This window comes from Hyaena hyaena, unplaced genomic scaffold (assembly GCF_003009895.1).
Source record: "Hyaena hyaena isolate Hyena2069 unplaced genomic scaffold, ASM300989v1 scaffold_2, whole genome shotgun sequence".
NCBI classification, from domain to species: Eukaryota; Metazoa; Chordata; class Mammalia; order Carnivora; family Hyaenidae; genus Hyaena; species Hyaena hyaena.
This window is the reverse complement of record NW_024080634.1, coordinates 5639221-5662987: the sequence shown is the minus strand read 5'-3', so window position 1 is coordinate 5662987 and position 23767 is coordinate 5639221. Positions and strand designations below refer to the sequence as shown.

Sequence of the window (23767 nt, the reverse complement as noted above, 5' to 3'; positions counted from 1 at the left end):
TGCTCAGGAAAAGCTCTTTTACTCTCAAACATCGATCTAAGAAGTTAACCTGTTGGAGACCAAACTCTATCTAAAGTGAAATCTCCACTCTCTCCCTTAAAAAAACAACAAAAAACCCAAAAAGGAAATAAATATGCCCACAGTAACACGGTTCTTTCCAGCAGGAAGAGGGTAGCTGAGCCCCATCTCGGGCCGTTTTTCCTACTTTATTCTCGCTAACTTTCCAGCAGGAGCATTTTTATTACCTTTAAAATCAGAAAGGAAACTAACTCCTAAAAATCAACTATTCGGAAGGTAACATCAACGAATAAACCTTCTCAAATAACTTTCTCCTCTCTCACTGCAGCTCTGGGAAGGGGTCTACTCGCAAAGTGTCTGCACTTTCCCCGTAGGCGGAAATCCCCCGCTCCACACGAGACGATGCCAAACTGCCCCAGCTTCAGAAACTCCTCAAAAGGACGATCCGGTCTATGACCATGTTCACCGCTCTGCGGTAAGCATGGACCTTGACTACAAGTGCAAACACAGTGCTGGAGAAAGACTGTGCGTGAGTATCTTCTGTTACAGTAAACAATTCACGAGTGTCCGTCAGGCTCCGCCTAAGGCCATTGGTGTCCAGCGTCCCCGGCCTAGCCGCCCTCTCTGCGCACGGGACCCCCGGACCTGGCAGCCTTCGAGCAGCAGACCGGTCTCCTCAAGGGTCCAGACCTTGGGAACTTCCTTTGTGTTCACCAAGCCGAGGCCGCTTGGGCTCCGGAGGACTGTCCTGAGGGTCCCCGGGCATCCCTAGAACACAAACAGGCACAGGTTGGCAAGTAAGTAAACATTTCTTTAAAACGAAGAGCTGATGATTCACAAAATAAGTGTTGTGCCCAGACAGGATACTGAGCTGCCGCCCAAGGTCCTATCTGAACATATGGGAAAGGACCCAGTGGTTTTCAACTGGGGGCGATTTCACCTGGGCAATGGCTGGGGACGCTGGAGGATGGGCACAAGTTGGGGGGGTGATAGGGAATGGGTACCAGCATCCAGAGGTACTACTAAACACCCCACAATTGCAGGACAGCCCCCACAAAAAAAAATTATCTGGCCCAGACTGTCACCAGTGCCCAGGTGGAGAACCCTGACCCTACCCAGCACCTCCTGAACCCGTCACCTACTCAGCTACCATGAGCACCTGCACAGAAAGGTGCTCTCCCTGCTGACAATGAACAGGCAGCCGGTGAGTCTGAAAGATGGCTCTGGTAAGAGGCATCCCTGCTTTCGCAGAACGGACTTAAAATTAGTGGTCAGTTTCCAAAAGAACAAAAGAGAAAGACAGAGTATCTTTAATTCTATTAACCCAGCAACAGTATCACTCACCTGATTGAATTTCTTCTGCAGAAGGGGTGGAGATTATACTGGTTGGTACAGAATTCGGTGGAGTCTCTGTCTTTAAAGGCATTAAGTTTATCCTCCTTAGTCAAAAAAAAAAAGTAGGAAAGGGGTACGTGGCTCATTAGTGTCCTAAAAATCATTTGTGATGATGCCAAATTACAAAACTACCCAAAGGAAACATTAAAATTTTTCAACTAATCATACCACGTAGACATTAAATGCCGAGGTGGCTACTTAGGGACTATGTTCGTGAGTAAGTTCAGTCATCAAGTTTAAAATAGTCAAACCTTAACTAACCACCTAAAAGTTTCAAAACCTGTGTTTTGTTTACCTCCAATGGGATGCTGCACATCTCCCTGCACACACAAGGCTATCAGACATGGTTTCTACTACAGAAAGCTCCAAAACATAGTTCCTGTTTAAAATCCAAACTTAATTTTTGACAACTATTTTTTCTTTTTTAAGTTATACCAGCACAAGATTCCAAGAAATGAAGAGGGGGAAAAACTTTCATGCCAAAAGTATTTGAAAGAACACCTTCCCACACCCTTCCCCCACCAACAAATAGAAAAAGGCCACTCATGTGCAGAACTCAGAGACTGGAGAAGAGCCAAACGGTACGTGCAATCCAGGTTACAGCCAGGCCACTGAAGTCCTGGGCAGGGCCCAGAAAGCCAGAGACACATGGTGCTTGTCCTCCGCTCCCTCCCCAGGACTCCTACAGGGTCAAGGCGAGGGAAGACCCTGGACACCCGCTGCCGTGCACAGCACAGGGCTCTGTCTGCAGCAGCGGCAGGAAACTGAGGCAGGCTCGCCAGCCAGAGTGACGTGAGCAGGGACGGAGACACTATCAGACCAGACGCTGCTTGCCATGAGCCAGTCCACGGGAGCAGTAAAAACCACCTCAAGACGTTCCTCTGGTTTTCCTGCCTGCTGCCCAGTGCCCGTGACCGCTCTGGGCAGGAGAACACGCTTCCTGCCTTAAGGGGCTGATAACCGAACAGGAAAACAGAAGCCTAACCAAACCCCTGTAGCTGAATGTGATGTGTAGCTGAATGTGAGGAAGGGCTGAGGGACAACCGGGGGGGGACTCCAGTGTCACCAGGAACACAGGTGGCTGGGGCTCCTGGAGGAAGGTAAGGGCACAGAGGCCTCCTAGGGCAGAATGGCTGGGGACCCTGACCTCCAGGGGTGGGCTAGAGATTAGGGGACGCAAGGCGAGGCGGGGCTGGTGGGACGGCCCCATAGGGCAGCCTGTAGCCGAGTGTCTATGGGCCGTGCACCGGGGGCTGGGGCCTGCCTGGGAGGCGGAGGTGGGGACCCAGCAGAGGTCACGGTTGAAAAGGTCTCGGGCAGCAGCGTGAAGTGCTCCTGGCACTTCCCCCACTAAAGGCTGGCGGCTCCCCGTCTGTAACCCGCAGCGACGACTTCCTCTTCCGGGGAGGCTTCTTACCGGGGCGTCGTCTTGCTCCAGGCCTGCAGTGTGTTCAGAGTGACCCTCCGGGACGGGGGCGCTTTGGGATTCTGCATGCTGGGCTGCAGGGCCGCCTTCTCCTCCGCAGGCGCCGTCGGGGCTGGAGGCGGTCTGGCCTGAGGCGGGGGTGTGCAGGGGCTGCTGGGGGTCCCCTCCACCAGCCGGGGGCCTGGCGAAGACCCCTGGTATGACTGACTCTTCGTCTTCTTTGCTGTATCAGGAGTTCTCATGCTTAAGACGGGCTTCTCTTTCAAAGGTATTCCAAGTTCATCCTTCTCAAACGTCACAAACGAACAGTAGCCATCCGTGGAGGAAATGGCCAGGAAGGCCCCGTCGCTGGACCTTCGTTCCCCAAACAGGAGGAAAGGTTAGAAACAGAACCGAAGTCTACAGGCCCCTCTTCAGGCTCTCGTCACTGGTGACAAAATGGCAGTTCGAGCAAAACCACAGGCTCTGTGTGGGCTCCTCACTCCCGCCCTTTGCTTCCCAGCCCCATCGCATTCCGCAGGCCCCGCAGTAGTTCGGGACTGTCCTCACATTCGCCCCAAGATAAGGAGAAAAAAGGCTATAAAGAGCAAGAAAGAGACGGTCGGGGGAGCAGGCGGAGCCGGGCGTGAATCAGGGACCCAGGGGCGCTAAGGGCCACCAGCAGGAGGAGGAGCACAAAGTGACTCCCAGGTGCAGCTCTGGGCGGCAGGAGCTCGTGGGTGCGGGCCTCCTGCAAGTCCCAACAAGCAGGGAGCCCAAAGGGTCCCCCCCTCAGTTTGAGAATTAGAGGAACCCCTGGGGCAACTGAATGGCAACATTCAGGTGTTTCTATTACAACAGGAAGCAGTATTACAGCAAATTAGAAAGCCTTTCCTTTAAAAAGAACTGGAAAGAGGCACCAGGATGGCTCAGTTGGTTAAGCATCTGACTGACTTCAGCTCAGGTCATGATCTCGAGGTTCATGAGTTCGAGCCCCGCCTGCATCAGGGCTCTGCTGGAGCCTGCTTGGGATTCTCTCCCTAGATTTGCACAGGTATGCACACGTGCTCGCTCTGCCTCTCTCAAAATAAACTTAGAAAAAAGTAGCTAAAAAAAGCTTCTTTTATATTTATTTTTGAGGGAAGGAGAAACAGCGTGAACGGGGGAGGGGCAGAGAGAGAGGGAGACACAGAATCTGAAGCAGGCTCCAGGCTCCGAACCATCAGCACAGAACCCAATGTGGGGTTCAAGCTCATGGACTGTGAGATTATGACCTGAACCAAAGTTAGATGCTTAACTAACTGAGCCACCCAGGCGCCCCAGACAAAAATGATTTTAAATAAACTTTATTTTAACTATTTTTTTTAAATAATTGGTAAACACTGGCCAAAATAAAGCCACCTGTAGTGGTGCAATGCTCCCTGTCCCCAGGGTCTACTCCAGGGCTGCCGCTCACTGTAGTCCCCGCCCATCCTCCCTCACTGCCGGCCACTCACCAGGAGACGTCACTCAGGGTGTGGTAGTGTATGTTAGATACATAACCGAAAGGGAATGGCTGCTGAGTGTCGTACAAAAGCACCGAGTCTTCAGAAGCCACGGCGAACACCAGGCGGTAGGGCAGCTGCACCAGCTCCGTGCCCAGCTCCTGTGATGCTCTGTCTGCTCAGGTGAAAGCGGGATGCATGGCAGAAAGCAGAAGCCATAGGAAACATTCCCAGAAGCCCTCTCTCAGGGGACACAAATGACGTCATTTTACTGAAGGCTAGTTTGTTATGTGCTTTACAAAAAAAAAATCAGTCCTTTAGTTTATATGTGAGTAAAGGACAGCCACACATGACCTGATGAGGATACTGTGTCCTGATCCAAAAATTGGGGGCACCCGAGGTCCAAGAAGTAGGAAAAAACCCAAGAAACAAACAAAAACCTGTGAATAAAACAAGTCCTTTCTGATATGAAAAATAAGGGTAACCTAGAAACATTTTATTAAGGTGATGTTTTGAAGCTCTCGGTTAATTATATTCATTCACATAAAAGGACTAAGAAGCTTAGAACAGCTGCCTCCAGCCTTGGGGGATAAGGGGCCTGATGTACTCCCCCCCCCCCATGGAAGCAATTGAAGTATCAGGCAAAACATACAAAATACTGTTTTCTGAGACTTTCGACCATCAGGCAGTGAAGGACAGTGACCCCTGAGGGATGGGAAGTGAATGAGGAAATCCTACCCCCAGCTTCCTGCCTGGAGCTGCCAGGCCCGGGAGAGGGAGAGGATGGGGCAGGAAGGCCCAGGCAGCCAGGTTCACAGGCACAGATGCACAGGCCCTCTCGGGTCTCCAGCTGAGCCCTGATCAGCACGTGCAAGTGAGGAAACCACCCGAGGCCAGAGCAAGAACTACAGGAAAGAGTCATTCCCAAAGCTCGCGCAAGGCCAGAAGGGCGTGTTCCGCCAGCCACAGCGGGAAGCCTAGTTCCGGGGCACCAAGGACTCAGATGGCTCTGCGTCGGCGGTGGGGAAACTAGCCCTGGACCACATGCGGCCATGGTCCCGCCTAGCGACAATAAGCAGCACAGTGTTTCCGGGGAACTTCACTGCCTCCCAGGACAAAACTCAAGAATATTTATAAAAGTATATCCAGCATCCAAAGAGGTAAAATTCACAATGTCTGGCATCTAATGAAAAATCACTAGGCATGCAAAGAACACAGGACCCACAATGAAGGGGAAAAACATCAAAACAAATCCTTTGTACACAAAGACATTAAAGGTTATGACAAAAACTATCCTACATGTTGAAGAAGAGGAAGGATGGAGTATGTTAAGTAGAGATGTGGGATACAGAACACGGAAGTACTGAGAGGGAAAAAGCAAGCAGACAGATCATCAGGAAGCCCAGGGCGAACCTCAAATGGCCTAACGTGCATGTAGGTGGAGGCCCTTGTGGGGAGGAAGGGGTATAACAGAGGAAATATTTGAAGCTATAATGGCTAAAATTCCCCAAAGTTGATGAAAACTAGAAACCCATAAATCTAAGAGCTCAACAAACCCCAAGCACAAGAAACCTGAGAAAACTATACCAAGGCCCATCAGAATCCGACTACTTAAAACCCCTGATAAAGAGAAAAACCTTGAGGAAAAAAAAAAAACTAAAAAAACTAATTTTACTGCATAGGAAATGGGATACTGAATGACATTTAATCTGCTTCAGATAAAAAAAAATTACTTTCATTCCTTTGAAGGTTAAGCGAAGAAAGCGTATTCTAGACGAGACAAACGACGGACATTTTGATAATCTCGGGCTTTGCTTCCGCTCTTCACGGTAACTCATCCGCACCAACCCCACACGGCCGTTCCCCGCGGGAGAGAACCCCCACATCCCGACCCCCGCGGCCTGGCGGCCTGCCTCAGAGAAGACCCAACACAACCACTGTGGCTCCAACGTACCTGTTTCCACCACCGGCCTCAACTCAAAGTAGACAGGACAGCAGCGAACCGCGAGCGTCGCTTTGCCAGGACAGGGAAGGTGAGCAACAGGCCTGAAAGATGGGTCATGACGTTTTTAGAAAAGGGCACTGTTACTCCCCAAAAACAAAAAGAGTAAATATTTCAACTGTTTCTTCAAATGCATACCTTTTAAGATTCTTCCTGGAGAAAACATAAGTAGTATTTGTTACATTTTCGCCAGACTCCACACATCCAGCTGGGGAAGTAGGGGGAGAGGGAGAGAGAGAGAGATGAGGTTTTATTAGTTGGAAAAAGATACACTCAGGGGCATCCAACCCTTGCTTGTAACACATTTCTCCCCAGAGCCGGGTGTCCTGGACCGTGTTTTTGTGACTGAGGACAAATACACACAGTCCCAGGCTGGGCGCGGCTCTTCCTCCAGCGCTACTAGCCACCTGTCACCTCCCCTGAGCGGCTCACCTGCCCGAGGTGGCTTCAGGCCTGGGCAGGAAGAACCGAGCACACCTCCATCCGGGAGGCCAGCCACTTCCTGCTGGAGAAGCACTCTCACTAGGTCACCCCACTCTGTCCCCTGGATTTGAGCTTGGCTGCCAGCCAGGGCCCACGACCAGCCTTTCCCACCCGCCTGGTGCGGCCAGGAGGCTGCGAGGAGACCCAGGCCTCTGCTACACCCCCAGCCCTGCAACAGCTGACCTTGCTCTGGGGAGAGCCCACGTTTGAGCTCTTCCACACTCACCCCAGATGACCTTACAACCAGGCCGGACCTGGCCACAGAATGACTGTCAACCCTATGGCAACCTCTTGCTTTGATACACACACGTGTGTCATCTCACATGTGACCGTTTCATCTCCACTGGGGGTGGGAGAGGTGGGCAAGTAGTCTTTCTCCCCTCTCCACCCAGCCCACCCTTCCATCCCCACATAACCCATCTGAACAAACCAGTGTGGCATCTGTCTTTCCTCCATGTTCACACAACCAACCCAACCAGTTCCTACTCAACCACGTATATATTCACAGGGTGGGGTTTTTGTCTATTTCACAAAAACAGGCTCTTGTTTATACCTTTGCTTATGGTGCTCTGCTCAGTCAACCACCCATGAAAGCTAACTTGGATAATACATCTTCACTAGCTGCCCAATGTTCACTGGTACAGAAACACTGTAAGTCGTCTACCCGTCTTGTTCATCGGTCTTGTTTTTTCACAACTAGAAACCATACTTGCTATAAACATTGTTGAAGATATACTTTTATGTACTTTTATGTATTAGGTTTTCATTTCTTAAAGAGTGAGTCTAAGATGGGGGAAGGAGGGGAGATGGGCTGAACGGTACACGCATTTAACGGTCTCCAGACCGTTTTTTAAACCGGGTGTAACAATTCACATTCCTGCAGCAATACCCACATTCTGCATGCCCACGAGCAAGGCGTATTTTCACTTTTTTCCAGATTGAAGAGAATAAAGAGACCCCCAATCGTACGTCACTTTACTTAGTATTTCTCTATCACTGAGAGTCCAAACCTTTTCCTGTGGGTGCTGAACACCTCAATCTGCTCCTCTACAAACTGCCTTGTTTCTTTCACTTATCTTTTTTCTTCCGGGTTTTTCTTTTTTCTCATCAATTTGGAAGAGCTACTGAACATGACCTATGTGAGCTCTCTCTTTCCTGTACTGTAAATGGTGTTTTCTAGTTCTGTTACTTGTCGACTAACTTCGCTTACTGGGTCTCCACTGTACAAAAGTTCCCCATCAAACACAGTCAAACAGGCCCATCATTCTAGAGCGTCCGGGTTTCCTGTCTGTCTGCCCTGTTCCTAGGATGTCCCCCTACATTTTCGCCTTTTAGATTTAAGTACTGACTTCACCTGGAATTTATTTCCATATGTAAGTCAAGAGTCCAACAATTTTCTTCCAGACTGCTGGACATGCTAGCACCATTCACTCAGTAATTCTTCCCACTGAAATATCACCCAGGTCACATATTTCTGGATTTTCTGTTCTGATTCACTAATCTGTTTATTCCTGTACCATCAACTATATTGATTCAAGAATAGTAGCACCATAGTATCTGCTGATGTTTAGGCAAGCGCCTCCTCAGGTATTATTCCTATTATTTCACACTTTTAAATCTGAACTGGGCGGTTCAGTCAGTTAAGCATCCAACTCTTGATTTTGTCTCAGGTCATGATCTCACAGCTCATGAGTTCCAGCCCCACATCAGGCTCCATGCTGACATGGTGGAGTCCGCTTGGGATTCTCTCTCTCCCTCTCTCTCTGCCCCTCTTCCACTCCCATTCTCAAAAATATACTTAAATTGTAAGTATTCCTCAGCATTTATTCTCCTAACAAAGCTGAGATGCTGTCAATTAAAAAAAATTAAATTAAAATTTTAAAAAAGCCTCTAATAGCAAATCAATTCATATGTCAATTTTTAGAAGTTGAGATCTCTATTTGTTCAGAACCTGTCTTACAATCTTCAGTAAGACCTTCTAGCCTTCATAAAAGCTTCCGGCCTTTATTAACTTTTCTCCCCCATGTTTTGAGGGCTTTGCATTATTATGAATGGGATGATTTTCCTTTTTATATTTCTAAGTACATGTCCCAATATAGAAGATTTTTTTTTATGTTTTTTTTATTTTTTTTATTTTTGAGAGAGAGAGAGACAGTGCAAGCAGGGGAGGGTCAGAGAGAGAGGGAGACACAGCTGTCAGCATAGAGCCTGATGCAGGGCTCGAACCCATGAACCGTGAGATCATGACTTGAGCCGAAGTTGGATGCTTAACCGACTGAGCCACCCAGGTGCCCCCAATATAGAAGATTTTTATGAATTTCACAGTACCCAGCCACCTTATTAATTTATTCTAATATGTTAAACTCTGTTGGGTTTTCTAGAAACATAATCTTATCACAAAGTTTCCTTCTTTACCAATCTTTATAATTTCACCTTCTCCTCTTCCTGCATCTATTAACACCACAAAGAATAAAAATGGTGATAGCAGACACCCCCCTGACACCTGAATTTAACACAGTATTTTTAGAGCAGCCATTTGGCAAAGATTTGTCACGGAGTTTAGTCAGCAGCCTTTAATATATGTAGCAACTACCTGTTCTTGATCCTGAGATACCCCCTCCCCAGGTCAATGTCACTCCCACATGAACTCCAACATCCTAACGCACAGCCCATGATGCTTTGAAGCAAGCCCACTGCATCAACACGTATGCCTGTACTATTCACACCCTCTCGGGCCTCCTCTGCCTAGCCTGGCCGGAATACTTCGTGGCCAACCTGACCTTTGCCCTCCTGTTTGGCCCAGCCTTGGGTTAGGTCATCACCTTCATACCAAAGATGGAACCCAAGCCATGGAGGGCAGGAGACATTCTTCTGAGATCACCCCGGCAATGAGTGCCGCAGCTGATGCTGCTGGGCTTAACCTCCTGCCTTCCTGTAGACCATGAACCTGTCTCGTCCCTGCTGATTGGTCCTACTCACGAGTTATTCCAACCAAACTTGTCCCTGTCACCAGAGACTGTTTCACTGAGAATAAAAATAAACCTATGTTAGCTTTAGCACTACAATCTCTATATACACGCCTAGTGAAAAGACATTCAAATTTTAAGTTAAATTTAAGAAAAATGTATCCGTCACGCTAGTCTAGTGGACCCCCAACCTCTCTGCACACCAGAAACACCTGGAAATTGTTTCAATTCCAAAACCTACACCCCACCCCCCCCACCCCCCACCCGGACCAATCAAACCACAATCTCTGCGAGTGGAACCCAGGGACCACGCTTTTTGAAGCTCGCCCTGGAGGTTTCAAGGTCTCAACAAGCTGGGTGGCAGGGGCGTGCTATTTTAATCAGGATTCACTGAGCTGAAAAGCGGCATCGCAGAATCCGGGGCAGAGACTCCAGCACCGCTGCCGTCACGCCTTCAAATCAAAAGCTTGTCAAACCCACCTGGTGTGAGGAGCAAAGATCCATCAGGGGTAAAACTAAGTCTACGGAAGAATGACTTCATGCTGTCGTCGTGAAACATCCGGTAACTTCTGGCCTGGGGCACACAAGTTTAAACATTAATCCACATCTTTTTTTTTTTTTTAAATCCAAATCTTTACATTCACGATAAAGGCCTACCAGTTCCTTTTTTTTTTCTCTATACATAGTGTCATTTCTCTCTCACATAACAGGGGAAATCTATTACAAGTCAAACAGCCACTCAAGACCGCAAGAGTGCTCTCTCACCAACACTAACCGCCCCTCTGCGTTACGGAAAGCCATATGTGCGTATGGGTCTATGCGTATATGTTTGGGGTGCCACAGTCATCTTTGAAAAGCCTGTGAGAGCACCACGCACTGTCAACAGCGACGTGTCTGGAGAATGAGACCAGGGGAGAGAAGCAGGACAATGCGTGGGGGCCCTTCGTCACCTGCGCGTGTCCACTTAGAACTTCCAACTTAACGAACACCTCTTAGGGAGAAACTAGTCCACTCTTAAACTGCTAATCCCATCTTTTCAAACCTTTCTTGAACACCTGAGCGGAACGGTTTTTGCTCCCACTCAACTGCCACTGGATCAACATTAAGCATTTAAGTCTCAAGGTCCCAAAGAGCCGGCACTACCCTCCTCACTGTTCCGTGAGCTCCCCACGTTGCCGGTTCATGGCCTGCTCGGCCCCGGCCAGCTGCTCAAGGCCTGGGTTTGCGCCACATCCCTTTTTGGTTCCAGTGACCAACCTGCTCCCTTGTGTCTAACTGCCTGCCTCCATGGTCTTGATTCCTCTAGGACCGTTGGCTGGGTCCCCACCATCTGCCGGCACCATTCTCCCATTCCCTCTACACCTGCCAGGAGGGCGTACTCTGCCCGCCACCGCCTTCCTGCGGCAGAGCGTCCCCCCCCCCGCCCCCGCCCTGGTCAGAAGCTCTCGGCCCTCCCTACACCTCAGAATCCCAGAGGCCCTGCCTACCTCAAGCCAAGGGAACCACAGCTGAGGACTAGGGGGCAGGCACACACATCTTTTAATGTTTCCAGGCGACTCCACAGGGGGCTGGGGTTCGGGACCCCTCTGCCCACCATTGGCAGCTGTCCCCAGCCCACAGATGTCCCCATTTCCATGCCGACCAGCCCAATACACTAAGGGAGCCTTGGCTGGAGCCAAGGAAGCGCACGGCAGTTCAAGTGTCAGGTGCCTGAGACCAGGGGTTGAGCCGTACGCCCCGGAGAGGCTCAGGACTTCCCACAGCACTGCCAACACACCGGGCAGGCATTTCCTACCTCTCCTTCGGCCCCGATTCCAGACAGCATCTTTGAGACGTTAAAAGCCACGCGTTTCTTCTGGGTGCTGTATACCCTGAGGGTCCTAGAGAAAGAACAGTCTGACCGATCTCTCCCAGTGAACGAAGTGTTCCACACAGAAACAACCCGGCATCGAAACTGCAGGCTGATTAAACCATGTCAGCCTCCAAGACCATTTATAATGACTGTCACTTAACTCGTTATGACAGAAGCAAACCTCTCAAAGGAGGTCACTAATAAAGTGAGGAAACGGGTCAGAACTTCATTTTTTACTGAACGCTTCAACTTGTCAACTAAGATGTTTGGCAGGCCTGGCCTTTTCAGGCCTTGACACTTTGCCCAGTGGCAGTTTGCATGACTGCCAGTGACATTCTTCTTGTGTTGAATGGGCTCACCCTCAGGGATTTCAAGAGTCAGGAAAACACCAGCAGATAAATTTACGTGTTGCTAATTCATATTATTCCCACTAGCTGATCAGATCATCTCACTCCCGACGGCAAGAGTCAGGAAAACACCAGCAGATAGATTTACGTGTTGCTAATTCATGTTATTCCCACTAGCCGATCAGATCATCTCACTCCCAACGGCCCAAATAAAACATACAGCTCAGAAAATAAATGCACATGGAATATAAGAGGAGATGCTTCGATTCATAAACACTAATTCTTCCACACTGCTGGGCCGTCTGAAATCAAACATGTTATGATTAAAAGAAGTTAGAGAAATACTCAAAAGGATGATCTTGACTGAGGACTAATATACCTACCACCTCTGATTTTTGGTTTTTTGTTCCAAGAACACAATTAAATGCATGACACTAAGAGACACAGTGACAACCCCCTTTAGAAAAGATATTCTATTTATACATCAATTTAAATGGAGTCATTAAAATGACTGCAGTAAGGGTGCCTGGGTGGCTTAGTTGGTTAAGCGTCCGACTTTCGCTTAGGTCATGATCTCCCGGTTCGTGGGCTCGAGCCCCGCGTCAGGCTCTATGCTGACTGCCAGCTCAGAGCCTGGAGCCTATTTCAGAGTCTGTGTCTCCCTCTCTCTCTGACCCTCCCCTGCTCATGCTGTCTGTCTCTCTCTCTCCTAGAAATAAAAATAAATAAATAAATAAATAAATAAAATGACTGCAGTAGTAAACTACAATCAAAAAATGAAATAAGGGTGCCTGGGTGGCTCAGTTGGTGGAGGAAACTCTTGATCTCAGGGTTGTGAGTGTAAGCCCTGCAGTGGGTATAGAGACTACATATAAATAAAATCTTAAAAAAAGAATGAAATACCCAGGGACGCCTGGGCAGCTCAGTCAGTTAAGCGTCTTAACTCTTGATTTTGGCTCAGGTTGTGATCTCACGGTTGTGAGTTTGAGCCTCACATTAGAGCAGAACCTGCTTGAGATTCTCTCTCTCCCTCTTTATCTGCCTTTCTCTCTCTCAAAACAAATAAACTTAAAAAAAAAAAAAAAAGAAGGGCACCTGGGTGGCTCAGTCAGTTAAGCATCCAACTTCGACTCAGGTCATGATGTCGCAGTTCGTGAGTTCCAGCCCTGCATCAGGCTTTGTGCCAACAGCTCAGAGCCTGGAGCCTGCTTCGGATTCTGTGCCTCCCTCTCTCTCTGCCCCTCCCCTGTTCATGCTCTCCCTCAAAAATAAATGTTAAAAAAAATTTCTTTTTAAAGAGAGAAGGAAGGGAAGGGGAAATTCGAACCCAGCCACTAGGAACTCCTTCTTGCAGAAGTCGTATTTATAAAAGACCTTTTTTTAATGTTGCCCGTGAACGAGCCCTGTTTCAGGTGACCTCGCTTCTCTCTCCTTCTCTGCCTCTCGCTCACTTGTGCCCTCTCTCTCTCTCTCTCAAAAAAAAGAAAAAGAATAAACAAATGTTGCCCCTGAAATCCAAATGTAATTCAAAGCTCCCTCTACATTCATTAACCCATTCAATGAAAATTTACTAAGTACTACATGTAGGCACTTGCCCTAATTAGTTTCCACTGTCACGTTATGGTGGGAGAGAAAGAGTAAAACCGAATGCTTGATATGAGACCAAGAGCAAGAGAAGCAAAGCGAGCCCACACTCATGCCTGGTTACGTGGTGCCGAAAACCCCCCTGCAGGAAATTTCAAGCCAGCCGAGAAGACAACTGGCCAAATCCTGACGTACCTGTCACAGCTCAGGGTGGCAACATACTGACCCAAGGGGTCCCAGGTTACTCCTTGGACATAACTTTTATGTTCATTAAAGATGGAGATCTTCTGTCCTGCGAATAAAGCACATGACAGCTTTACCAAAGCCAACTCGAGCAAGAGCGGAGTGAAGTAAAGTTTAATAAGTGTGCCCTTTACACCCTCCCGTCAGTCAGCAGGCACCGCGTCAGGCTCTGGGGGGTACAAGGACTTCACTCGGCCCGCACTCCCCAGGAGCCCGCCGCTTCAGGGGAGGGACACACCATCAACAGGCAAGCCTGCTGAGCACGGTGTAGACGGGAGCAGCTAACCAGGCGCAGTGAGGGTCAGTGATGGGATGAGCCGAGTTCAGCTCTCCCAGTTGGGCAGGATAAGGGGGCTCATGAAGGAGGTTTTTTGTAATCCAACCCTCGGCGCATGGAGCAATGGGTCACTGAGAACTCTACAGGGTGAGGTCCAAGGCTCAAAAGGCAAGACGACAAGCACAGGAGGTATGTGACAGCGACCCTCATGTATAAGGAAAAGGTTTGGGGAATTTGAGGTGCAGCCGAGAGGAACATTCGCCTGGGAAGTGACCTGCATCATGAAGAGGAGATTGAGGGTCACAGAGGACACAGGAAGTACCACTAGTTAGGAGGGGACAGCAGGCCAGGCGGGAGGCAAGGGCTGGGCTAAGCCAGCAGGGATGGAAAAGGGACCGTGTGGAAAGAGAGAAAACCAGGAGCACACAAAGATTACCTGGATAAAGAGCAGAGGGAGTTATGGAGCCCTGGCCATCCTTAAAACAAAAACCACCAAATCCCTCTTCTCTGCACAGGGGTCTACACCTGCTGGCTTACCTTCCACTCCCCTCCCATGACCTTGGGACCCGCCCTCCACGTGAAATGCGGGGAGTGTGCTTCAGGCTAACTTTCCTTCCCACTCACCTTCTTGCCAGTGTTTTTGGGGTCCTGTGAGATTAAGGCGGCCTGTGGCCGGGTGACAGCATCTCCTCAAACGACCCTGAGTTTTACAAGAGAAGCTTTTTTCTTTCTAAAGTTTACTTATTTTTAAAGAGAGAGAGCATGAGCAGGGGAGGGGCAAAGAGAGAGGGAGAAAAAGTCCCAAGCAGGCTCCGCACTGTCAGCACAGAGCCCGACTCAGGGCTCAATCCCACGAACCATGAGATCATGACCTGAGCTGAAATCAAGAGTCAGACACTCAACCGACTGAGCCACCCAAGGGCCCCTACAAGAGGCTTTTTAACCCACAACTGCTGTCTCGTTAGGTCGGTGTGTGAGCGGGGTTTCCTCTGCGGGACGGGTCCTGCCACACGAGCAGCTCCCCGCAGTGCCCCTGCCCTGGCTGCTCCCACAGGCTGCAGCCTCTTCCCTGCCGCAGGCAAGTGTCAGAGCAGCCTTCCCCGGTGGGCCTTACACTCTGCGGCCCCTTCCCGGCACCATCGCTACTGACGGCCTGCCAGAAGGCAGCCATGATCATGTGGGATGTGACCCGGCAACGTTCAAGGTCACTACTACTGGCCTCAGGGGGCTGCTGGGTGGACTGTCAACGCACACACTGAAATTATCCAGGGCAATGGCCAGAGGTGGGGAAGAGAAGACGATGGGGACACCAGCCCTCCACTGTGCCCAAGTCAGGGACTCATGAGAATGTGATAGAGGTGAGGTGAGTCAGAGGGGGTCTGGCTGGATGGCAGGGACCTAAAGAGAGCAAGACTGTCACAGAGTGGACAAACCGGATGTGCAGGCAGCGTGGCGGGGTGCCCGCTCCGCCCTGACTCCTTCCCAGGGTCCCTGGACAGGAGCTCGGCGGGGGGCTGGAGAGAAAACGTCAAGGCTGAGTCATGGTGAGCAGGGGGCAGAAAGGGCAGGCGTTAGCCACTGTGGCTTTCGGCATTTCACGGCTGTTTTTATAACTTCTCACATGTCTGCTGTCGCCCCAACCAGAGAGCAGGCCTGTGAGAGCAGCGAGGGGTCCTCCGCCGTCCTCCACCTCTGCAAACGGACACCGGCGCGGACCTCTCCCAGCACTGAGCACTCAGTGCCCCATCATGGTGACAGACGTGCTAATAAGCCTCCTGAGATCCTACGTTCCGCAAAGGCGGGGATTAGCCCTGCGCCAACACGTCTGCACCCCCACGTATGTGGGATGGACCTTGCTTTGGCCCAAGTAACTCAGGACACCATGGATGAGCCTCATACCTGTGACAGCCCTGAACTGGATCATGACACAGGGGCTAATCCCTAACCCGCTCAGCTACATACCTGTTTTAGTTCACATTTTTTTAAAAAAGCCTCTTATGCCATTAAAGATCAGGCAGGTTAGCTTTTCAGACACTTGGAAAGTCCTTTCCCATGACAATAACAGAAACGTATTGGTTACCTTTACTGACATCCCAGATGATGGCTGTGTTATCCACGGAGGCAGAAGCCATTAGATTCCCGTCAGTTGCCCAGCAAATATCGTATACATCTTCCAAGTGGCCCCTACGATCCAAAGAGGAAAAAGAAAAAAATATCAAAAATTTATAAGCAAACTCAGAGGCCATACACAAGAAAAGGATTTTGCGGGGGAGAGGGGCGCCTGAGTTGCTCAAGTTGGTTAAGTGTCTGAGTCTTGATTTCAGCTCAGGTCATGGTCTCATGGTTTGGTGGGTTCAAGCCCCATTTGGGCTCTGCACTGGCGGCCCGGAACCTGCTTGGGATTCTCTCTCTCTCTGCCCCTCCCCCACTCCCACTCTTTCTCTCAAAATAAACTTTAAAAAATAGGATTTTAGAGTGGCGCCTGAGTGGCTCAGTCAGTTGAGCGTCTGACTTCAGCTCAGGTCATGATCTCATGGTTCAGGGGTTCGAGCTCCACATCAGGCTCTGTGCTGACAGCTAGCTCAGAGCCTGGAGCTTGTCTTCAGATTCTGTGTCTCCTTCTCTCTCTGACCCTCCCCTGCTCATGCTGTCTCTATCTCTCTCTCAAAAATAAATAAAACATTAAAAAACACTTTTTTTAAATAGGATTTTAGAAGTTTCCACTGGAACTATTAGCTGCAGCTATCATGTACCACCTTCAAAGGTATTTGTATCTTTGTAATTGATTCACTCTGGCTAAAGAAAAATTTACAGCAGAAATAAAATCCATTTTAATCATGTTTCTAGCTTTTAAAATGATTCTCTTATCTCTGTCTTGAATAAGGGAAAGGTTTAAGTAAGATATAAGTCGGAATGCAGGCGCCTGGCTTGGCTCAGTCAGTAAAGCGTAGGGCTCTTTATCTCAGGGCTGTGAGTTCAAGCCCCATGTTGGGCATAGAGCTTACTCAAAAGAACATTTTTTTTTAAGAAATAATAATAAAATGCATGTGAGGTTAATGCATTTAGAGCAATTAGATGAGGCGCTCCCATGGTCCGTCTCCAAGTTACCTCAGGGTTTTTACAACAGTCCAGTTCTCCTTGTTCAGCTGGGCTTCGTCCTCATCCTGAAAAGCAACCTGTTCCGGCTCCTTATTATCATTCACCTTCCACAACAGAATGACGGCATCTGTGGAGCGATTCGGGTAAGGATAAGCCACGCTTTGTGCACGCCCCTTCATTTCTCAGCTCTGAGGGTATGAGGCCCTGTTCGTGTTGTCCAATACACAGAATGGTCACAATGATGGACTTCTAAGAATTTCGACAGGAAAAACAGGTTTGCCTTATGATCCAAAACTCCAGAATCAGGGGTGCCTGGGTGGCTCAATTGGTTAAGTGTCCGACTCTTGGTTTCAGCTCAGGTCACGGTCTCACAGTTCGTGAGTTCAAGCTGCACGGTAAGCTCTGCGGGGACAGTACAGAGCCAACTTGGGATTCTCTCTCTCCCTTACTCTCTGACCCTTCCCTGCTCGTGCACATTGTCCCTATCTCTCAAATAAAATAAACCTCAAAAAAAAAAATCTAAAATCAAACTCCTACCAGATCAACGTTATATAAAGCCAAATTAAACAGAAGGGTCCCCAGGCCAACAAAACACCACTGCAAAGTGACTGACTACCTTCACAAATCCTAAGGCATAGGCCATGAAGGGCTGAACAGGAAAAAAAGAGCCGCAAAGAGCCACCAGCAAGGACTGGCAAATGGTTCCTGTGTAACCTTCAGCAGGACTTAGCACTGACTCAGTCACTTCACCTGTATAATGGGGGTAACAGCATACCCACCTCACAGGGCTGTCTCGAGGATTAAATGAGTTCATATGCATAAAGCACTGACAACATGACGCCCTGCACACGGTAAGCCATGGACACATTAGCTACTCTTACAGATGCAGCAAATACCTCGGCCTGAGGTCAATTGTCTGAGTGCTCTAAGCTCCTGTGCTCTGACCCCAAACTCAGCACCCAAGTCTGAGCAGCACTCGGCCTCCCTCTGAATGCCGGGAGGACAGTGAGTGGGCCAGCTGTGTGGGCACATGTGTCCTCACTGCGAGTGAACTGGAATCCTGGGAGCTTGGTGGAGAGGAGACGAACCTTGACACTGACAGGTGGACACTCTCCACTGTTAACAGCAGGTTTCTGAGCCTCCGAGGCGAAAGGACTTTGCCCTACGAGTGCTGCCCTGTGCAACCTCTCAGAAGACAGCCTGCCTCCCCCAGTGACGTTCCCCACATCCCACCCTTCCCTCTGTGCACACACACCCTGAACGTGACACTGACCTTAACCAGGTGACTTTCCTCCTCCTGCAAAGTCTGTGACTTCTGTTTTATTTTGTACTAACTTCTAGACTGTTCTGGTGTCAAAGCATAGTAAAATGATTTACTTTTTAGTAAACCCCAAGGAAAAAAAGATTTAGTAAATCGCTTAGGAAAAAGTTCCAGTTTTATGGGTTTAACCCTTAATATTGTTTAAGATGGCAACGTGTCAAAAATCTACAAGTTCAAGGCAATCTTTATGCCATGTAAGCACAAGCAGAAAACAGGAGTCAATCTACTGCCAGCAAGCAAACATGATTTAGAGGGCCATTCAGACAATACTCCCCAAGTGAATTAATTAATCTCGAAGAGATGCGGGAAAGGCTGTGGTCACTTAGATACTAAAGCAGCAATCAAAGCCAGGCCAATTTTGCTGGGACTCTGACAACATGGTGAGCACTTTTCTACTTGCCTCCACCAGGCAGCGGATGGGGGTTAAAGTTGGGGAGGGGCCACTTTCAAACAGCGCTTTTGGGGTCAAGCTTGCTGTCCACCATACCCCCATGCTCTCCAGAACGCTATTTTACTAAACTATCTAAATGACACATTGAGAGGTCAAATGACGCCTAAAATAAAAAAGTACAGAGGAGCACCGGGGGGGGGGGGGGGGGGGGGGGGGGGGGGGGGGNGGGGGGGGGGGGGGGGGGGGGGGGGGGGGGGGGGGGGGGGCACGGTGGCTCAGTCGGTTAAGTGTCTGACTTCAGCTCAGGTCATGATCTCACCGTTTGTGAGTTTGAGACCTGTGTCGGGCTCTGTGCTGACAGCTCTATGCCTAGAGCCTGCTTCGGATCCTGTGTCTCCCTCTCTCTGCCCCTCCTCTGTTCAGACTCTCTCTCTTTCTCAAAAACAAACATTAAAGGGGCGCCTGGGTGGCTCAGTCGGTTAAGTGCCTATTTCGGCTCAGGTCGTGATCTCATGGTTTGTGAGTTCAAGTCCCATGTTGGGCTCTGTGCTGACAGCCTGGAGCCTGCTTCGGATTCTGTGTCTCCCTCTCTCTGCCCCTCCCCCACCGACACTCTGCCTCTCTCAAAAATAAAAAATAAACATTAAAAGCATTTTAAAATAAATACATAAACATTGAAAATTGTTTTAAATCATACCTAGGTCATATCTCACTATTTAACATGAGACACACAGGTATTTGGTTTCTAAGGAATTTGAAGGATCATACTAGTACTCACCGTCTCCTCCTGATGCTAAAATTTCCCCATTTGGAGAAAAACGCACAACATTGACAGCTTTGGTATGGCGAGCAAGATTGGACAAAAATTCAACAATGGCCTTTCCATCGGGTCCTTTCTCCACCTTCCAGATCTGTTGATACCAAAACATTCACTTAGGGAAACACAGTGAGCAATTCCCAATCTGTGCTTACTAAAACAAAACTGTGCTGAGCTTCAGGAAGAAAATCGTTTTTCTCTTGAAACGTAACATGGAACTTCTCTCTGAAACATAAACCGGCTTGCTGCCCTCCCTCCTTCCTCTTTCTCCTGCAAAGTGTTCCCCAACGGGAAACGGCTCAGGATTCTTAAAATAATGAGCCTCCAGTTTATCAATCTGGGAAACGTTACTCAAGGAACAAAGCTCTCTTTTGCTTTCGTGGTTCATTCAAGGCCCTGAGGATTTATCCCTCTGGACTAGACGACGGATTGGTCTGAGGTTGTTGACATTCGTTTTAAAGAAAAGAATGGAAAATGCAGCCTCAGTAGTGCTTCTCCGCGCCTTTCTCTCTCCGTCGGCCCCACCTACCCTAACGGCCGTGTCTACACCGGCGGACGCCAGTCTGTGGATCCTCCCGGCGGTGCCATGCTGGAAGTCCAGGCTGTACACCGGCTCCTTGTTGTGCCAGGCTATTTCGCAGGTAATGACTTTCATCCTCTCGGGTCTTGATGGGACGACACAATTCGTCCGACACGTTCTTTTCCCAAAGACAGAGGAAGGCTGAAAATCGTCGGTAATGAACTGAATATTATAGCAGGAAAGGTGTACGGAGCGCTTATTATGAGCCAGGAACCCTGCTAACCATTAAAAATGCGCGCCGCACTGGGAAGGGATGTTAGCGTCGACCTCTCGTGTAACACCTTGCAGGTTCACCTAACACGCTTTGCTGAGCCGCGGCTGTTTATTCTACTGTTAGGTCCGGAAAGAGCAAAATGGAACACCCGGGCAGAGGAAATCGAGGGGCCGACCCTGCAGCGCGACCGCCCCGGCTTAGTGCGGGGTGGGGGGCGCCCCGGGAGAGTCAGGGGCCGGGTCGCGCGGGGGAGGGGGCTGTCCAGGGCTAGCGGCCGCCCGCCAGAGGCTGCCTGGGGGAGGGGTTAGCTCGGAGAGGGGGCCGCGAAGGACGCCCACCTCCCGGGCGGCTGGGGCTGCCAGGAGGGGAGGGTCGCCCGGGGGAGGGAACCGAGGCCAAGGGACCAGAGGAGACATCCCCCCGTTCCCAGGCCGCACGGGACCCGGCGCCCGGCCGGAAAGCCGAAAGCGGGCCTGGCGCGGAGGAGGCCGCACGCAGCCGGGGCGGGGACCGGCCGCGCGCGCGAACGCACGAGGTCCAGAACTATGCCGGGACCCCCCGGCCAGCCCTCAGCGAGACCCTCTCGCTCTCGCTCGGCCCCGCGGGGAGACTCTGGGGACGCCGGAGCCGGAGCCGGCGCTGGGGAAGCGGTACCTGCAGTGACGCGGTCAGTCGGCGGCACCGCCAGCTCCCGCCGCCGCTTGCGCTTCTTCCCGCGCGCCGCAGGCCCCGCCTCCGAGTGGGCGGGATTCCACGTACGACCCGCCTCTTTGTAGGCGGGAGTATGGGGATCCCCGCCTTCATATGGGCGGGGTTACGTGGCGCCCCGCCCCTGCACTGGCTCCCGCGATTAGTCCAGAGCTGCGGAGTCCTTGGAATCCCGTTGGGCCGCTGCTAGGTCAGTAATTACCTGTCCGACCGACGCATCGGTGGAAGAATAGGTGAGTTCATCGATTCATTCATGCAATCATTTCTTCCCTTTTTGATTAATCTTTTAGCAAACATTTACTGAGCATCTGCTAGACTCGACCCTGTGCCGGAGCTGGATAAGCGGTGGAGAGCGAAACTGACTCAGACTCTCAGGGAGTTGACAGTCCGGTTAAAGGAAAAGAGCGGCCCTGTAGGATTGGTGGGCAGGCTATAACTCTGAGAACCGCCCTAGGCCACCCCGTCTGTCACTGATATTCTTTTTTTTTTAAATCTTTTATTTATTTCTGAGAGAGAGAGAGAGAGACAGTGTGAGCAGGGGAGGGTCGGAGAGAGAGGGAGACACAGAATCTGAAACAGGCTCCAGGCTCTGAGCTGTCAGCACAGAGCCTGACGCGGGGCTCGAACCCCCGAACCGTGAGATCATGACCTGAGCCGAAGTCGGACACTTAACCGACTGAGCCACCCAGGCGCCCCTGTCACTGATATTCTTTCACAGCGAATATTTGAGAGCTGTAATCTGCATCAGGCCCTGTCTCCATCTCTGGAGTTTCAAGCAGACTGTCTTCTGGCCTCCGGTAGTCATGTACACAAATAGTTATTTTAAAAAGATGAAGTGAAAAGTGGTGTTGTAAGGAACAATGTGCTCTTACAGTTCTGAGGTCGCGGTTATTTTGGATTTAAGGGCTCAAAGGAAGTTTGAAGAGGGCATTTAAAACGATAATAGATTTGCCTCTCTCCCTCTGCTGGTTGATGCTTTTAGCCAATTTTATGAAAGGTATAGAAATTGTCATGATGTCTCATGTTGACAGGAATGACTGGAGGCTCCTTAATCCTGATTTCTAGAGGAAGCTAGGATAATGTAATCCGGATACGGAGTTTTAGATCTTGTCTCTTAAATCACTGCTAGGATTCAGAGAGCTTGAACTGGGAATGGCTAGTATGTACTTCAGGCAATCTGGTTGTTTTAAAAGTACAGATTCCTGGCCCTACCTAGGGCCACTGAATCACAGTATCCAGCAGGGGGCACCCTGGGGAGTTGGGGTGCTGCATTTTTTCAAGATTCCAAGTGAGTCTGATAATCAGTCTGCTTTGGACACCAGTGGTTCAATGTCTCTCATAACTATCAGGTTTCTCCACATTTCTGACAAATGCTTTTGATTCACAAATGAATCCCTTGATCATCTCCTAGCTAACATGCCAGGCTTCTAGACTATAGATTAAAAACAAACAAACAAACAAACAAACAAACAAACACAGGTTTAGGTACTAAATATACATCAAAGAGTTGGCTTTCTTGGTGGAAATTTTTGGGGCTTGACATCACCGCCTGCCAGACTAGGGATCTGAGATGTGTCAAATGTATTTTAAAAAGGAAGGAAAGGAGGGAGGAAAGGAGTGGGAGTAGGAGGGAGAAAGGAAGGGAGGAAAGTGTTTGCTGGAGACCTCAGTGTTTTGCACCAAGTTCAACTGCAAGTGCTTCCAACTAGATGCTTCAACAACTACTGAACTTCACTTTGGGCCCCAAGCAATGATTTTATTTTATTATTATTTAACGTTTATTTATTTTTGAGAGACAGAGCGTGAGCAGGGGAGGGGCAGAGAAAAGGAGACAAGAATCTGAAGCAGGCTCCAGGCTCTGAGCTGTCAGCACAGAGCCTGACTCAGGGCTTGAACTCACAACCGCGATCATGACCTGAGGCGAGGTCGGCCACTTAACCAACTGAGCCACCCAGGTGCCCTAACCCAAGCATTGATTTTAGTACAACTGTATCACTTTAAGGGGACCACAGTTATTTGGTCTCCCAAGAAATGTATATAGTGAAAATTTATATAAAGGTAATAAATATTTCTTTGGAAGTTTATTTATTTTGCAGGGGTGGGGGAAAGGGGGTTGAGAGAGAATCCCAAGGAGACTCCATACTGTCAGCACAGAGCCCGCCTCAGGGCTCTATCCCACAAACTGTGAGATCATGACCTGAGCCCAAATCAAGAGTCGAACACTTAACTGACTGAGCCGCCCAGGCACCCCTAAAGGGAGTAAATCTTAATCTGCCTTCAAAAACAAAGACTTCTCTGAATCTACTTTACTATAATTTCCTTTTCCAAATGTGAATACTCTGGAATACAAATCTGAAGTCAGAATATGTTCTTTTTTTTTTTTTTTTTACAAATAGTTTATTGTCAAATTAGTTTCTACATAACACTCAGTGCTCATCCCCAAAGTGCCCTCCTCCATGCCCATCCCCCCCTCCCCCCCACATCCATCAGTCCTCAGTTTTTGTCAGCATTCAAGAGTCTTTCATGGTTTGCCTCTCTCCCTTTCCCCCACCATTTCCGCCCTTCTTCTCCCCCTTGGTCC

The 23767-nt window shown here is 49.6% G+C and overlaps 1 protein-coding gene and 1 long non-coding RNA gene across 4 annotated transcripts; one reads left to right on the top strand and one right to left on the bottom strand.

Annotated features, from left to right (window-relative positions):
- On the bottom strand, nucleotides 1-21189 carry CHAF1B (chromatin assembly factor 1 subunit B). Of its 2 annotated transcripts, none has more exons than XM_039229159.1 (14): nucleotides 21133-21189; nucleotides 20214-20405; nucleotides 19646-19778; nucleotides 17165-17282; nucleotides 16137-16240; nucleotides 13732-13828; nucleotides 11549-11633; nucleotides 10234-10327; nucleotides 6443-6512; nucleotides 6257-6348; nucleotides 4315-4477; nucleotides 2831-3193; nucleotides 1363-1457; nucleotides 1-786 (listed from the first exon to the last, which is right to left on the bottom strand). In XM_039229159.1, the coding sequence occupies exons 2-14, from the start codon at nucleotides 20337-20339 to the stop codon at nucleotides 695-697; spliced, it is 1632 nt and encodes a 543-aa protein (XP_039085090.1). In that variant the 5' UTR covers nucleotides 20340-20405; nucleotides 21133-21189; the 3' UTR covers nucleotides 1-694. The 2 variants fall into 2 exon arrangements, with proteins under 2 accessions (XP_039085090.1, XP_039085082.1); XM_039229151.1 differs by having other exon boundaries at nucleotides 20214-20382; nucleotides 21133-21185.
- Nucleotides 435-3171, top strand: LOC120229875. Of its 2 annotated transcripts, none has more exons than XR_005527867.1 (3): nucleotides 435-493; nucleotides 1843-1994; nucleotides 3108-3171. It is a non-coding gene; the product is annotated as an uncharacterized LOC120229875 (long non-coding RNA). The 2 variants fall into 2 exon arrangements; XR_005527866.1 differs by lacking the exon at nucleotides 435-493 and adding an exon at nucleotides 760-815.
- Nucleotides 21190-23767: the final 2578 nt, after the last annotated feature.

Bases quoted from the DNA above. Each gene is read 5' to 3' on its own strand.
- CHAF1B (XM_039229159.1), bottom strand. From the start codon at position 20,339: ATGAAAGTCATTACCTGCGAAATAGCCTGGCACAACAAGGAGCCGGTG. The intron at 6,349-6,442 runs GTATGCATTTGA...CCCATCTTTCAG, and splicing joins TCCAGGAAGAATCTTAAAAG to GCCTGTTGCTCACCTTCCCT. The intron at 4,478-6,256 runs GTACGTTGGAGC...TCACCTGAGCAG, and splicing joins GAGGCCGGTGGTGGAAACAG to ACAGAGCATCACAGGAGCTG.